A 16234-nucleotide genomic window follows, 5' to 3' on the forward strand; every position below is an offset into this window, starting at 1 on the left:
CGAAGCTTCATGAAATATCTTTGAATAAAAGTAGAAAGGATATAAAAACGTTTCATAAAAATAAAGGACGTTCTATGATTGGCTCTTATTTTCCCGCGCTATTCAATAGAATTCAAATATGACGATGATACATATTACACATCATTTTTATAATATATTTACACGATTATAACAATAATATTCTATTATAATTATAATGAAAAGATTTTCTTTAATAAATTTATTAAATTATAATCAATTATTAAATTATATTAAATAACGAAACGAAAATTTAATTAAAAAATGTGATGTATATTTTAATGAATATTTACCAGATATTTTTGCAAAAATTACTTTTTCTTATTTATTCTATATTGTATTAATTATTTATTTATTTTATTAGAAAAATCGATTGAGGACAGAAATATACGCTTGCGCAATGAACTATACTCGATCATATGATTGAACTCATTTGTGTTACGTTACGAAGTGTTTCCATCGACAGCATGGCGTCCGTTATCAAAGGTGCGATCATGTAATAATATTTGAAAATTTAGAAAGAAAAATATTCCAAACTTAATAACATATTATTATATCAAAGATGTTTACAATGACATTATTCGAGATCACGTTTTCGTAGACACGGGAGAAATTTGGAGTAGACTCTTTGAACATCGACCATTTATCCAAGGGGAAATAACTTTTTTCTTAAGAGAATTTCAGGTAAATGAACGTTTTTCTATTATAACAATAATTAAAAATTATTTCATTATCGAAAACAAATCAAATAAATTGTTTTCTTGAATCAAGGTAATTTATTTTTTTTCAACTTCATAGTTTCCTATCTACATTGTTACATATATAACCTGATAATTGTAAACATAATATATTTAAATAAAGCTTGCAGACATTAAAAGTCTTTTCACATTATATATATATATTTATTCTTTACTATAATGTTATAATGCTAAAAAATGAATGAAATAAGTTATGCGATAAAGCTTTAAATATAAGTAATCAGAATATTTACAGATTTGTATTTGTCTAGGAAAAAAGAGACGACGGGGAGGTGGAGAGACTTTTCAAAATACTAGAATATTCAACGGAACTAGATCAGAATCAGTTGCCTCGTGCAGAACAACTTGGAGATTGTCATTTACCAAGTTTAAAAGCAAATATCGATGTTGCACTTAGTATGTGCGAACGAGTACTTCAAAGACAAGAAGAATTTGATAGTGTATGTATTTTAAAATTAGCAATAAAAAATAATTCATTTATTATTAGAAATTACTGCTATATTGCAGGATTTTGCTTTGCAACAAAACAGAGAAATTCGTAAAGTGGAATGGGAAAAGTTTATAAATGATATGAGTGACAAATGCCAAAAAGTAGATAAAGCCTTTCAGGACAAAGAAAACGAAATCAAAGAATATTATATTGATTTAGAAAAAAAGTTACACATCACACCTTGATTTAATTAATATCTTACATTTACAGCTTCCAATCCATTCTTAAAATAATTACAGTAGTACTACACACATATAAATACTTAATATCATTATAATATTAATACCATTTTTTGAAATAATATTTATATCATTTTTATATGATATAAAAATGCCTGTAGAAACAATCGATGATCCATCCATATGTGTGAAACCAAATGCAAAATTAATAGATTTTGTTTGGAAATACATATCTGATGTAAATGATGCTCCACCTGGTATTGCTATGTTAAAAAGCAGTAATAGGAAGAAGTGCAATGATGTTTTATTGAAATTAAGTGATATAAATTGGTTAAATAATTATTTACAAGAATATAGAAAAACTACAGCTGAAAAGGTATATTTACATGAAATATTAGAGGGTGTCGATGTAATATTACCAACACCAAAAATTACACCCAGAAATCCTGAATTGGAAGCAAGGATACAAAAACTGACAGCACAACAAAATGCAAGAGAATATAAAGCTATGACTAAAAGTGTTGATTCCACACGAAAAGATTTACCAGAAGATACATTAGCCTATCAAAGTAAGAAATAATATTTTAATTGATACTTTATTATTTATATAACTAAATTTTTATTTCACTTTTTTATTTACAGTGAAGCAAATAAATAAACAACTAATTGCTGTTGCACAATTTATCTTCTCTGTATTAGCAGGATTTGCATTTGGTTTTGTTGGAGTAGAGTTAATAGTTGGTAATTTAGATTTTGGATTTAGACTATTATTAGGTATAATATGTGCATTAGTAATTGCTTTGGCTGAAATCTATTTTCTGGCTATTAAGTTAAATGAAGATTGTTATGATGTATTTTCAACACCTAAACCTACAAAATTACATCAAGAATAAAATGTAAATCAGACAAGAATATTTTATATCATCTTATAAATGTGAATTTAAAAATCATAAATCAAAATGCTTGTTATTACTAAAAAATTGATATGGCATTTACAAATTCTTTATACCTTTAAGTTGTTTATAATAGTACTAATGCATTATAATATATATATATATATATATATATATATATATATATATGTATGTATGTATGTATGTATGTATGTATGTATGTATGTATGTATGTATGTATGTATGTATGTATGTATGTATGTATGTATGTATGTATGTATGTATGTATGTATGTAGGTGATCAAATTGTATATTGCTTTTTTCTTTTATTTTATTATAAAAATTAATTCTTTTAAATAAATACATATGTGCATTACAAAAGACACTATTGTACTATAAATACACACAAATTAAAAATGACGACTTTATTGAAAAATATATGAAATATAAAGATTTAAAAATGTATTTCTTTTAAAAGAAATTTTTGCTCTAAAATTAGTTGAATTAACAATATTCGAGTAAAAATACAATTAATTTTATATCCTTTGTTATTCTTAATTTTGACTAAATTTTAATATTTTTGGTCATTCATTATTACGATAATATGATCCATATCAATTAATAAGAATCATATAGACATAACTTGACGTCTTTAATAAAATGTCTTAAAAATAAAATTGCAGACTAAATATCTTCTAAAATACTTATTAAGGATAACCTATGAATATAATAGGATTTTATCCTATTTTCTTATTTCTACCTCTTAGATTCCTCTTCGCTGTCACTTTTACCACTAGCCTCACTTTTATCACTGAAACTACATTTACCATTTTCTTGTGCTTCTGTTTCATGTTCACTACCTGATATTTCATTATCTTCTTTATTGTCGCTATTAGAACAAGAGTCAGTATCAGACTCGCTATCACTATCCGAGTCTGAGCTACTTTCAGAAGAACTACTATTCGATGATTTAGCTGCCATCATCTCCTTGAATTGCCTTACGGTAATTTTTCGTGGCATTATTTCTCGTAAAAATTCCAGTGTATCATTTGTTTGTACAACTTCTGCTAAATGCTTGTAATCTAAATTATTCCCTTTATTATTTTGCATATGAGCTTCTTCTGTTAGATAGTGAATAAACAATTCCTAAAGAGATCAAAACATTTGTAATTAACAAATACGTATATATTATTCTAACTTAAATATATGTAAATTTAATAAACGTTAATGAAAACCATGAAATTATAATATTTTTAATAATCCCGCCGTAAAATACGCAAGTCGGCCTAACCACCGTACTCGAATGTACTTGCATCTTTCGAACTTCCGTATATTTGTCATAAACAACTTACCGTAGCTTTTGTAACTAAATACAATCCGTCTTGTCCAACTGTATCGACATAAGGTGAACTTTTCATTATAGTTTTTACTCTTGAAATAGGTAAACGTAATTCCTTCATTTTGGAAGGTAAACCTTGCGCCGCCATTTTTAAAATTAATCTGACAAATCAATACAAACTGAAAGACGCTACTAGAAATTGACTAACGACGTAGACATCGAACTTCGTTACCCGCCATTTTTAAATAGAATAAACGTTTCAACGATTTCATCGATATCCTTGGATTCAAAATTATTATTTTAACTAAAATGTGATATATAGTTATAATTTTATTATTATTTATTATTAATTTAATAAATCATTTCGAAATCTTGTATGAAAAAATTTCATTCTACATTTCCTACTTATTTTCTTATCTTTTCATCTAAATTTCATTCCATTTCTGCATGTAAATTATATAACAATGTAAACTCTATATAACAGAACAGTAACTATTCTAGTAACATTTCGAAAAATAGTTACAAAATTCTCCGCTATTGCTTTGTCAGCTTCTCTTATAATATTTGTATGCATAGGTACTTCATTGTTCTCTCCATTCGATTTCTAGATCCGGTACAGACTGATTATCCGTGGCAGATCGGTCAGAAGATAATTGTTGCATCGAATTTGTGAAATTCCTTGTGCCAACGTATATCAAACGATTATTAAGGTAATTATATATACTATTTCATTAGAAAAATATGTAATATATATAGTCTTAATGTCTGTAAAATTATATATATATATATATATATACATATATATATACAGCGACGAATAGAACGATCGATAACGCACATGGTTAACATGAAATAATAATGATAAGAAATATATTTTTTTGAAATGTGCAAGTGATTTAACTCGTAATTATTTTATTTCTAATAATTTTATCAGTATGAACTACGTAATATACGTATGTGTGTGTGGTGTGTGTGTATGTGCTCGCGTGCGTTCATACGTGCGGCGTCGTGTGTGTCTCTGTGTGTGTGTAGATTACTCTATATATAAGCCTACAATACTTCGTTACAAATTCACGAATTGAATTTATATTAAATTTGAAAGTAGTAGAGAGGTTAAATAAAACGAATGTACTATAAATCGCATTTCATGAATTTCTTGATAGAATAATCTTTTAAAGATTTTTACGTATATAGCATTTTCTTTAACTTATTAATCTGTAAGAGGTTATCGATGTAGTTGCCACACTTCGTTTCTATATTACAGGTATATTCCAAATGGCACAATGTCAACTTTTCTTGGGCTTATCGAGGAATTACCAGCTATCTCTGTGGATTCATTTAGCGGAAAAAATCTTGACTCCTCTGTATTTTTTCTTAGCCATTGTCATGTAGATCATATGAATGGTTTAAATTATTCATTTTTTGAATACTTAGAAAAATGTAATAAGTATCTCTATTGTAGTCCGATCAGTAAATTAATTTTGCAAAATACGTTTAGTTTAAATGAAAATTGCAAAATAAAAGAGATTTATATAGATACTCCGCTTGTTATAGAATATGATGATAAACAGGGTAATAATCACATTGTTGTAGTAATAAGTATTTCAGCTGGGCATTGCCCAGGCTCTCTCATGTTTCTCTTTCAAAAGCAAGATAAATTAGTGCTTTATACTGGAGACTTTAGAATTAATCCAAATGATTTTTCAAAGTTAAGGTCTTTGCATGTAAAACAAGGTTATAGATTACTTCCAAAGAAACTTGATAAAATTTATTTAGATACAACTTTTTTAAACCCAGAGTTTTCATATTTGCCATCTCGAAAAGAAAGTATAATGAAAATACATGAAGCAATTAAGGAATGGCTCGATCAAGACCCAAGGAATGTTGTTATGCTGGAATGTTCTGCCTGTTATGGTTCAGAGTTTCTTTTCATGGAATTATCAAAGTCTTTAAATATGAAAATTCATGTTAGAGATCATGTGTACGATACTTACTGTTGTATTACTGAATTAGCTCCTCATATTACAAATGATTTTAACAGTACTCCTATACATGCATGTACTAAAAAATCAGATCGATCGTTAAAGTGTCGTTATGATGTAAGCAAAGAAAATATATTAATTATTGTGCCATCGGTATTAAAATGGCAAGGAAAAGATATATCAAAGATAGCTGAGTGGGATGAACACAGAGAAAGAACTTATAATGTATGCTATTCTTTACATTCTTCGTTTAATGAACTTAAAGCATTTGTAAAATACTTTGATCCTGTAGAAATATTTCCATGTGTTTGCCCTAAGGATCAAGAGAAACAAATTTATGATATACTAAATGAAATAATGAATAAATCTACTGATCAAATTTTGAAAACAAATAAACCTTTATATCAACTAAGGTTATCTTGTTACAAAACAACAAAGATCAATACTAATGAAAATATTTACTTTAGTGATGATGATAGTTGTTAGTGAGTATTATTGTTATATAAATCAAAGAAATTTATTGTTATATTATGTGCTTATGACATAAACTATTTTAAAGTATATGTATATATAATCATAGAACTATTTGACATTTTTGTATTTTCATATAATAAATGTAATGAATTTTATGTTATTATCTATTATCTAAGCATATTTTTTCATTCATTTTATCTTTTTAATTATACATACATTAAGAATTTTCTTGCAATATATTTTTCAAAAACAATTTTTGTAACTTTAAATATCAATTCTCATCAATAATGATACAATTATATAAATTATTTCAATATAAATTTTGTTACAGAAATTATTATACTTTAGCTTCAAATATAACTGCAGTAAATATGGCAACAGCAACAGCTCTTACACATGAGAAGGTATGGTTTGAGAAGCCATCCTATGATAAAGCAGAGCGGCTATATTTTGAACGAATGGCTAAGGTAAGAAATCATTGTTTCCATCTGGTTTCTTGATTTACGTGAAATTAAAAAAAAGAAAAAACCAGCAATAAGTCTGAATTAGATAAACTATTGCAGTACATAGTAAATGTGTCATATACAAATTCCCCAAAATTCATAATTTCAATTAATATCTTGTCTTCAGTGTGTATCATGAAAAAATGTATAAATATAAAACTATTAGACATATATTTATTATCATTGCTCCCAGCATCCACAGCTAATCTGCATAAATTTTTCCTTCACTTACAATTTTATATTCATGGGTTTGGAGTATGCTATATAATTAACCACTAACATCCTTAACACATATTTGAGGGAATATCTGGTGATGGGTAATAACAAGATCCTTTTAATGCTTATTCGTGTGTCCTGAGTTTTTATGATGTTGGGAAAATTTGTTAATTGCAAACTAACTTTATGTATTGTATCTTAAGCCATAATGCAGGTCAGCATAGGTATTTTCACATTAAAATATTTCCTCAAAGAATACAATACTGAGAAAACTGAACAGTGGTATTCTAATTGTACTTGAAAATCTTTTACACATTATATTATGAAAACATTCCATATTATAAATAGATTCATATTACACAATTTACATACACATAAATACAACTAATAAATATGTGCATATTATGCTATAAAAACTTACTCTTACATATTTTTTATAAATTACATAATATTAATATGTAGTCAATTTCTTTACGCTTTTTGTGCTCTTAGCAAGACTTTATCTTGTATTTGCACAAAGTGAAACATGTTTTAAGGTGATGTCCAACAAGGTTATAAGAAGCTATACCATTAACACTGATAATTCTGTAATTAACAAGCATGAAGACCTAATAAATATAAATGCTTCAACAAAATCAAAATCTGGAAAATCTGAAAAATGTAAAGACAATAAATCGTTACTCTCAGATAATAATGTATCTACTGATATTTTAAAACAGTATAAGTGCCAAGTAAAAAATTCTAAAAATCTTAAAAAAGAAGATGAGTGTAATATATTAAAAATGGACAACTTGGATATCACAGAAAAATGTAATGTGATACATACACAAAAAGAAGATATAAAAATTTGTAATGATACGGTTACAAAGTGTACTTCAAAAGAAGTTAAAGAAAAAAAGAACAAGGCTGATACAAGACATAGAAATAGAGGAAAAGGAAAAAATGATATTAAGGAGCAAAAAGAACAATTGCCTAATCAGGTATTAATTTTAATGTATTAGAAAATTAGTGTTATATGTGTATAAATGGCACTTTTTTATTTGACTTCAGCACAATCACAATTTTAGGTTAGTTATTTTCGTTAACATATTATTTTTTTATTATGCTTATTATTATTATTTATTATTATTATTATTATTATTTTTTCATTTTTTTTTAAATATATCTATCTTCGTATATACTAAGTAAGTCATCGAAAATAAACATCTATTAGAAGCGTATAAAAAAAATATGTAATAGAAATGTACATTTCTAATCTTATGAAAAAAAGAATTAATAATTCTTCTTACTTCAAGATTTAATTTTATATGACTTACCTGGCATATCATATATATATATACACATATGTTGTCAGATTATAATTTATTTATTAATAATTTTTATTCGAATTAGATATTACTATACTTGTTTTAATAAAGCATGCTTGCATTAACAAATTTACCTATATTATTTGCAAAAAATATTTATGATAAATGACATGTAAGTATTAAATTAATAATAATAATTGATATGATCAAATTAATGACAGTTTGATTCAGTTAGTATTTGAGACTTTCTTGGTGATGAGTATCTATGGGACTTAACATAATATAACTGTTTTTAATGCTTGGCTTTGTTGTGTACAAATTGTTCGTAATTTGGGCATATATGTAAGCATTCTTCATAATGCTTAATGTCTATCTCCACTTGGCTAACAACCAATTATGCTTATTTTAACTGTAAAATATATTAGTGGAGATACGACATAGATTGGATTGCCTTAATCAACCTGGTGTAATTTAACCTTTAATATCGGTGGATATAGGGAAACCAACAGTCCACTTGTCCAATCCTACCTGCTGGTGGAAGTTTAGCCAATGAAGTTGCCAAGGCACGTCAACATATTAAACAATCCTTACAATGTGTGAGTACAGCACTCATTTTTCATAGTAACAAGTTTTTATGTTTATCAAAATAATGCATTTTCATGTCTGCTTATAATTGTAACATGTATTATTAGTCAAATGCATATAGTATAGTTATTATTTAATCCTAGCCAGCTTAATCAGATGACACATACACACATACAAGTACTTATTTAATTTTTTCTCATTGAAAATGTTTCTTATATTGATGTCATTAGTGACATTTTTTTTTCTCATGATTAATATTTAATAAATGGATATTGAAAAGTTGAGACAAATTTTATAATGTGTAATTTGAATTTAAATTTAATAAAAGGAAATATTGTATTCAATGTCTTTTCAATAGAATTATGAAGATCTAAATGTTATAAAAACGAATTAGTTCTATAGTCAATTTTAACACATTTACAGATGGATGATATTGCCGCACTTGCTGGAGTATCTCATTCCAATCAAGATGTTGGATCGCGCATAGCTACTCTTGAGAAAGATAATCAGGATTTACGAAATGGTGAGAATAAACTGAATTTTTATATTAGAACCCTGTAAACTAATTAATTAACTTACTTCATTTGATAAATATAATATCATAAAAAGATAGGTGATAGTTATAAGTTAAATTTAATAAATTTATATATTGTTAACCTATATATTAATAAATTGTATCTAATTTTAATATAATAGATAACAACATTTAAACAATAATTCATATTATTTTAACAAACTTTATATATAGTTGTTCAAGAATTGAGATATATTATTGAAAAGCTGGAGAAACGTGTAAAAGTACTTGAGGAAGAAAAAACATATCCAGTTTTACAAATTTGTCCTGCTAAACCCGATACAGGGTTAGAAAAGGCATCGGACAAAGAAGATGATGAAGATATCGATCTATTTGGTTCAGATTCAGAGGCAAGTGAGCAGATGGAAAAAAAAATTCTTAAATTTGTTACATATAATAATTATACATACATATGATCGATATAGTTTACTAATAGAAATACCAACACTTTACTCAGCATATATTCTGTAAGCCACAAAGACATGGAATGCTTCTTTAATTTTAATTTTCAGAATTTTTAAAAACAAACAAAAAAATCGCGTATTTTTATTAATCAGTATACACCAGATATTCCCAAGACACTAATATCAACCATATAAAGTCAACCATTTCTTACCATTCTTGACACAAATTTCAATACAATCGTAGTAACTAATTAACGGAATTATTTCAAGAGATAAATTATAATCACCAATCCCATCAATTTCTAACTTATTAGGGTGAAGATGCAGAAGCTGCTAGAATTAGAGAAGAACGTCTTGCTGCATATGCTGCAAAAAAGGCTAAAAGTGAGTTGGATGATTTTTTTAAGTTTAATCATTTTATAATGACTTAATATATTTCTTATAAATAGAGCCGGCATTGATTGCTAAATCTAACATAATACTTGATGTTAAACCATGGGATGATGAAACTGATATGAATATTATGGAGGCTGAAGTACGAAAAATTGAAACTGATGGATTACTATGGGGTGCAGGTAAATCCAATGAGCTATTTAATTACAATTTTACATTTTTTTCTTTTTTTAATATATATATAAAACAATTAATATATTATAAACTAATAAAACATCTGTGGTTTTATTATTTCAGCTAAACTTGTGCCACTTGCTTTTGGTATTCACAAACTTCAAATTTCTTGTGTTGTGGAGGACGATAAAGTGTCTGTTGATTGGTTAACTGAACAAATACAGGAAATCGAAGATTATGTCCAAAGTGTTGATATTGCCGCTTTCAATAAAATATAATTTCATTTCGGGAAAATATTATGGCAGGTATAGTTACATAGAAACACGGATTTGCTGTGCCATCTTTTCATTCCATTAGCAGTTCTAATATGCACGTGTATGCTTCTTTCACGCTATACGTGAAAATATTAAAAAAAAAAAAAAATTTCTATAGAAGTGCCCATAGAAACATTCAAATTATCAAATCCTATGAGTCTCTTATTTCATATTCCTAACTTATTAAAAAAATTAAACACAAGTAAATAATCTCTTTTAAAAGTTTGAAATTAAAGAATTATCTAGAATCATTCGAAACATAAACTTCAAATTTAAAAGATTGACATTTTGATATAAAATGTTTCAAATAATATACTTCAATATATATTTCAATCTATTGCACTCGAAGCACATATATAATAGATTGATATTAATGAATTTTTAGATGCTGATTTTATATATTTCACGATAAAATTTATTGTTATAAAAATTTAAAAGATATGTTGCTTCATATATAGCAATTTCGATTAGTAATTAATACGCGTAGAGAATAAAATTAATTTTTAACAAATTAATGATTATATACGTTATCATAATTTATTTAAACAGTAATAATTTAGTTCTGAACTAAAGACAAATTTGTTTTATATCAAAATCTGTTAATTTAATGTATTTCCTGTTTCATGTTAACCATTGCAAATAAAATCAATGACACCAAGATAACCTCTCTCCTTAAATCGGAACCACAAAATTGATATATATATATATATATAAATTTAAATAAATGAAATGTAAGAAGTAAAAGGTAAAATATACAGTAAAAAATAAAATATGTAAAAAAAAAATAATTATAAAGATTATCAGTTTATTGATTTTATACATTTGCTCGACTAAATATTAATTTTTGCTTCGATACGTAACAATAATCATGTGAATTATTTCTTAAATTAAAGTAAAAACTTTTTGAGTATGTTACAAAGAAAAATGAAATAACAAAATAAAACTATAGAAAAAAATTGAAAATGAGATCTTACATTTCCCCATTCGTAAATTTGCTTTAGAAAAGTAATGTTGGTCACACTGCCATTAGTTATTACAGTGTAGTATCGTATATCCGACGTGTTATTAAACGTGTTTGTTTATTTTTTTTGAACGAAGAATAATTTTATCTTAACAAAATGACTATGGCTATGTTACAACGTCGAGCCAATGTAAATATTAAAATAAAAACAATCTAAAAGAATAGAACGATTTGCTTATTCGAGACATATATTTATATAAAGGAATTTTACCTAACCTAAACGTGCTTGCGTAGATATTTGAATTATTGATTTTCTTTTATAGGTAAGGCTCCCACCAGAAGTAAATCGAGTTTTATATATTAGAAATCTACCTTATAAGATCACAGCAGAGGAAATGTATGATATCTTTGGTAAATATGGAGCAATTAGACAAATAAGAGTGTGAGTATCTATTGAAACTTTCACTGATTTTACTCATGTCACAATTTCAAAAATATTATTTATATTTTTATTTTACATTAGTGGTAATACAGCTGAAACTAGAGGAACTGCATTTGTTGTTTATGAAGATATCTTTGATGCTAAAAATGCATGTGATCATCTGAGCGGTTTCAATGTATGTAATCGTTATTTAGTGGTCCTTTATTATCAAAGTAATAAAGCATTCAAGCGAGTCGACGTTGACAAGAAGATGGAAGAAATAGATAAATTAAAAACGAAATATAATTTGAACGAAGAGAAGAAATAACTACAAGACATACCACTATGTACGATTAAATATAATATGCATTTTGCGATCATTCTTCTGTGACAGGAACATTACAAAGGAAAAGTTCCATGTATGTAAATATAAGTTTCATAAGATTTAAATTGTAAGTTTTACTTGGTAATATAGTATTTAAAGAAAAATAATTACAGATGATATAGAGATGTAAATAAAGGTTTCTATATTATCTTTCTAAGATCTAAAAACTGAATGTGTGGAAATGAATCTGTTTAAAATATTTGTCTATTAAAAACGTAAATAGTTTAATTATTAATTTTTAGAAAGGTATTAAACCCCGAGCTATAATTTATACAACTTTTATAGTTCGTCGCGGAATGGTGTGTATACATATAACATATATATATATATATATTTAACTATGGTTTTCAAACGTTTAGAATCTTTTCTTATTTAAATATTTCCTCAACAGACACATGATAGACATGGTAAAACAAACCGAGAATAACGCGTTAGATAAAAAGTAAATTTGCAAGAGCGACGTAGCCTCGTATTCTAATGTACGTGTAAATATCATGAAAATAATAATCGACGAGTGGCCATGATATTGAATATGACCTCGTTCAATGAAACGAACTTTTTCAATGAACGTAACATATGTTATCACCTAGTGGAATACAATTGGTTTTCGATTTCTTATTTGAAGACGAGCCTTATCTAGGCATAAGAAGTTAGATAATGTCGCATGTACGTCGTACTAATAGAAGGGACACGCGTGCGCGGGAGGGGGCGAGGAGAGAGAGGGAGGAAAGAGAAAGAAAGAAAGAAAGAGAGAGAGAGAGAGAGAGAGAGAGAGAGAAGGGGAGGCAGGTCAGGGCAGGCTGACAGCAAGTCGACGTTCGATTTCAGTCGAAAGCGAAAAGCCGTCAAGTTCGTGCACGGTCGCCGGACTCCCGGCTTGTTCGCGAGCGTACGCATGATTAACGTCTCCGTCGTGTCGTTCTCCGCGCATCCAAATGTCATACGAGTGTTGCGGCGACGGCAAGGTCGCCGGCGACAGTATTGTCGCCGCCCTCTCGAAGCTCTTCGCTTTCTCGCCGCTCACTTTTTGCCGCGAGATCCTGAGCTCAAGCGGCATTCTTCCGTCCTCTTTTTCCTCCTCTACCTCCTCTTCCTCCTCTTCCTCCTCCTCCTTCTTTTCTTCCTTTTCCTCTTCCTCCTCCTCCTTCTTTTCACCCTCTTCTAATTCTTCTAATTCTAACTTTACGTCTAACTCGACCTTCTCTATTCCTTCTTATTTCTTATTCAGCATCGACAATCTCTTCGTTATCGTAACGTCCTTGCTTCTTGGCTTCGTCCTTGCCATCGTCCTCGTTCGTTCTCTTCGTCATCGTCATTGTCCTCGTTGTCGTCGCGCTGTCTAGAAATCATAGAGTCTAAGCAAACACAGCACCACGGGGTACGACTGATGGCCTATCATCGCCGCCATTTTTTTATCCCTTCTCTTTTTTCTTCTCTATACTATCCCATCACCACCATCTCCCCCACTCCTCTTACTCTTCACCCATACTCGCTCTTTCGTCAAAACATGGCGACAATTATTTCTAGTCCTCAACGATGCAGCGCCTCTAGCTTTAACGCTCGTTAGGTGGCGCCACCAACTAACTCTCTTTACCTCATTGGCTAATCGTTTACGCACGACTTACCGCGCGATTCGTAACCTAAACCCGAACTCATTTTCTAACTTTGTTCTTTTATTCTTTTTATATTTCTTTATGTTTTATTTAAGTTCGATCATATTTCTTGTTTTACTCCGTTAAGTTTAGTATTAGTTAAGAATAGTAGTAAGGATTAGTTTAGATAGAACGAATATTAAGAAATGATATTAATTGTATTTTATATGTAGATCGATTTCATCGTGCGCGCGCTTACATTCCCGCCAACGTCATCGTCGATTATTTCCTTATTGGTTAATTTCCTTCGAAACGTCTTCTTTCAAATATGTCCGCGTTTCGATAATACGGAGGAGAGAATCGACGAGATTGTACGATCTTATCAGATCAAATTATGCGAGAATCACGTATAAAGTATCGAGAAAAGGAAGTAAACGAGAGACAAGTTTCTTCCGCTTAGATCACGATGATCTTAATTAATACTAAGAATCGAGAAAATTGGCCTATGCATGTTACTTCGTCGCAACGCCTGCTGCCTTTAAATCCTCCAGCAAATTTGTAAGTTGCTGAATATTATTTAATTTAATTTAATCAATCAATTAATTAATTAATTAATTAATCAATCAATCAATCAATCAACCAACTAATCAATCAATCAATCAATCAATCAGTCAATCAATCAATTACGTATAATTCTCATCGATCCTCGGAGAAAAAAAAAAGATTAAAGAAAAAAACATATCATTACATTTTCGATTCGCAAATTTTTATTAGAATGAAGCAATACAAATTATAGTATTTCGTAGAAAAAGAGAAACGAAGAATACTAAACTGGCCGTTTCTAATACACATGTAAACGTATTAGAGTTTGGTAATAGAGAGCTCTTTAGAAATGAACGAACGCGACAGGTGTTCGGTACATGCTGAAGAGCATGTTTGTCTGCCGTCTGGATAAATACGATGTGATGCATACTTTCGCGCTTAAATACACATATGCATGCATACATGCACGTATACACACACGCAGACACATACTGTTAAGCACGTATCGACTCCCACGCGAACGAAGAAGAAATTAATACAGAGAAAAGAAAAAAAAAAAAAAGGAAAGCTCCACCTATTCGTTTTTATGTAGGTCAAATCAAAAATGAACCACCGTTATTATCGATATCAAATTCGATTTATATCCTATAGTATATATATAAATGATGAAAATAACCTATAAATCTTAAAAAAATCTTTATGTATGGATCAAAAGATCTTGGGTGATTTCAAATATTAGTTATTTTTTTTCAAGACTTTTTTTAGATTTCTAGTTTTACAATTTGGAAAAAAGAATGTTAGCGATTGACGTTTTGTGAAAGAGTAGTTGATTCTTAAAATCCTTTAGGAACGTTTGGTCCACTCTATATTATATATATATATGTATGTATATACATATAGTCTAATCTACCCACGTAAGAGAGAACGACTTATAGATTTTGAAAAAAAATGATGTGTAAACTAAACATCTACGAACTCGAATTTATAAATATAATAGTATACATATAGCTTGACCTATTTATCTAAAAAAGCTGCTATTTATTGGGTCAGTATTTTTTTTGAACGCTTTTTTTCTAAATATTTTAAATAAATGATCAGTAGATATTTATAAGAAAATATCAGTACGTGATATATACGATTAGTATTACACGAATCAATAGAAAAACTATTGATATTTGAATTAACATATTTATAAATATAATAGTTTGTCTGTATTTTAACTAGATTATCATATCAGATTTATAATAAACCCAGACACTTAATTATTTATACCGATCACTACTGATATTTTATTATAAATGCTGATCAAATATATTGACTATTTATTTCACAAAATACTTATCATTAATTAATAAAAATATGAACCAAATGAATAGAAATTATATGAAAAAAACAAATTTGAGAAAAAATCTACAAACAAGTATCTTTATGGATCTTGAAAAAAACCTCTTTATTTCTCTTTTTCTTTAATTTACATTTTTCTAATAATTAACGAACTATATACTTATAGATTCTAAAACATTAAACTATATAAAGTATAAAAATATTAAAGGCAAATATGGCGTTCGTTAAAAAGACCGATTCTTTAGGTTTCTTGGTTCTGCCGTCTATTTTCGTATTGTACGAACTCGCGTAAAGAAACGGAAGTCATAGGGAGCCTTCCACGTGTTCCCTCGATCTCTTTTTCTTCTCTTTCTCTCTCTCTCTTTCTCTTTCTCTCTTTCTCTCT

The 16234-nt window shown here is 28.2% G+C and overlaps 5 protein-coding genes across 13 annotated transcripts in view; 4 read left to right on the forward strand and 1 right to left on the reverse strand.

Annotated features, from left to right (window-relative positions):
* Positions 1-424: 424 nt before the first annotated feature.
* Positions 425-1451, forward strand: LOC127062968 (biogenesis of lysosome-related organelles complex 1 subunit 5). Its single transcript, XM_050992032.1, has 4 exons — positions 425-504; positions 620-702; positions 1028-1216; positions 1284-1451. Exons 1-4 carry the CDS (start codon positions 438-440, stop codon positions 1449-1451), a joined length of 507 nt encoding a protein of 168 aa, XP_050847989.1. The 5' UTR covers positions 425-437.
* Positions 1452-1585: 134 nt separating this feature from the next.
* Positions 1586-2492, forward strand: LOC127062966 (transmembrane protein 199). The gene is made up of 2 exons (XM_050992029.1): positions 1586-2014; positions 2088-2492. Exons 1-2 carry the CDS (start codon positions 1597-1599, stop codon positions 2336-2338), a joined length of 669 nt encoding a protein of 222 aa, XP_050847986.1. The 5' UTR covers positions 1586-1596; the 3' UTR covers positions 2339-2492.
* Positions 2493-2740: 248 nt separating this feature from the next.
* On the reverse strand, positions 2741-3857 carry LOC127062967 (chromatin accessibility complex 16kD protein). Its single transcript, XM_050992030.1, has 2 exons — positions 3691-3857; positions 2741-3484 (listed from the first exon to the last, which is right to left on the reverse strand). The coding sequence occupies exons 1-2, from the start codon at positions 3823-3825 to the stop codon at positions 3095-3097; spliced, it is 525 nt and encodes a 174-aa protein (XP_050847987.1). The 5' UTR covers positions 3826-3857; the 3' UTR covers positions 2741-3094.
* A 339-nt stretch (positions 3858-4196) lies between these two features.
* LOC127063112 (probable elongation factor 1-delta) lies at positions 4197-10744 on the forward strand. 4 transcript variants are annotated; one of them, XM_050992465.1, is made up of 9 exons: positions 4222-4387; positions 6465-6600; positions 7389-7832; positions 8657-8755; positions 9168-9267; positions 9493-9668; positions 10037-10106; positions 10172-10297; positions 10413-10744. In XM_050992465.1, the coding sequence occupies exons 2-9, from the start codon at positions 6505-6507 to the stop codon at positions 10565-10567; spliced, it is 1266 nt and encodes a 421-aa protein (XP_050848422.1). In that variant the 5' UTR covers positions 4222-4387; positions 6465-6504; the 3' UTR covers positions 10568-10744. The 4 variants fall into 4 exon arrangements, with proteins under 4 accessions (XP_050848423.1, XP_050848422.1, XP_050848424.1 ...); XM_050992467.1 differs by having other exon boundaries at positions 7572-7832; XM_050992468.1 differs by lacking the exon at positions 7389-7832.
* Positions 10745-11598: 854 nt separating this feature from the next.
* LOC127063100 (solute carrier organic anion transporter family member 74D) overlaps positions 11599-16234 on the forward strand; it is a 91462-nt gene continuing 86826 nt past the window's right edge. For 2 of the 6 annotated variants that reach the window (XR_007781266.1, XR_007781267.1), the window contains exons 1-3: positions 11599-11754; positions 11888-12006; positions 12088-12404. The gene's annotated coding sequence lies outside the window, so the exon portion shown is untranslated. Of the gene's footprint in view, positions 11755-11887; positions 12007-12087; positions 14521-16234 lie in introns of those variants that run through there. The other 4 variants (XM_050992427.1, XM_050992429.1, XR_007781265.1 and 1 more) reach the window with 3 other exon arrangements.

The sequence above is a fragment of the Vespula vulgaris genome, chromosome 4, assembly GCF_905475345.1.
Source record: "Vespula vulgaris chromosome 4, iyVesVulg1.1, whole genome shotgun sequence".
Taxonomy (NCBI): domain Eukaryota; kingdom Metazoa; phylum Arthropoda; class Insecta; order Hymenoptera; family Vespidae; genus Vespula; species Vespula vulgaris.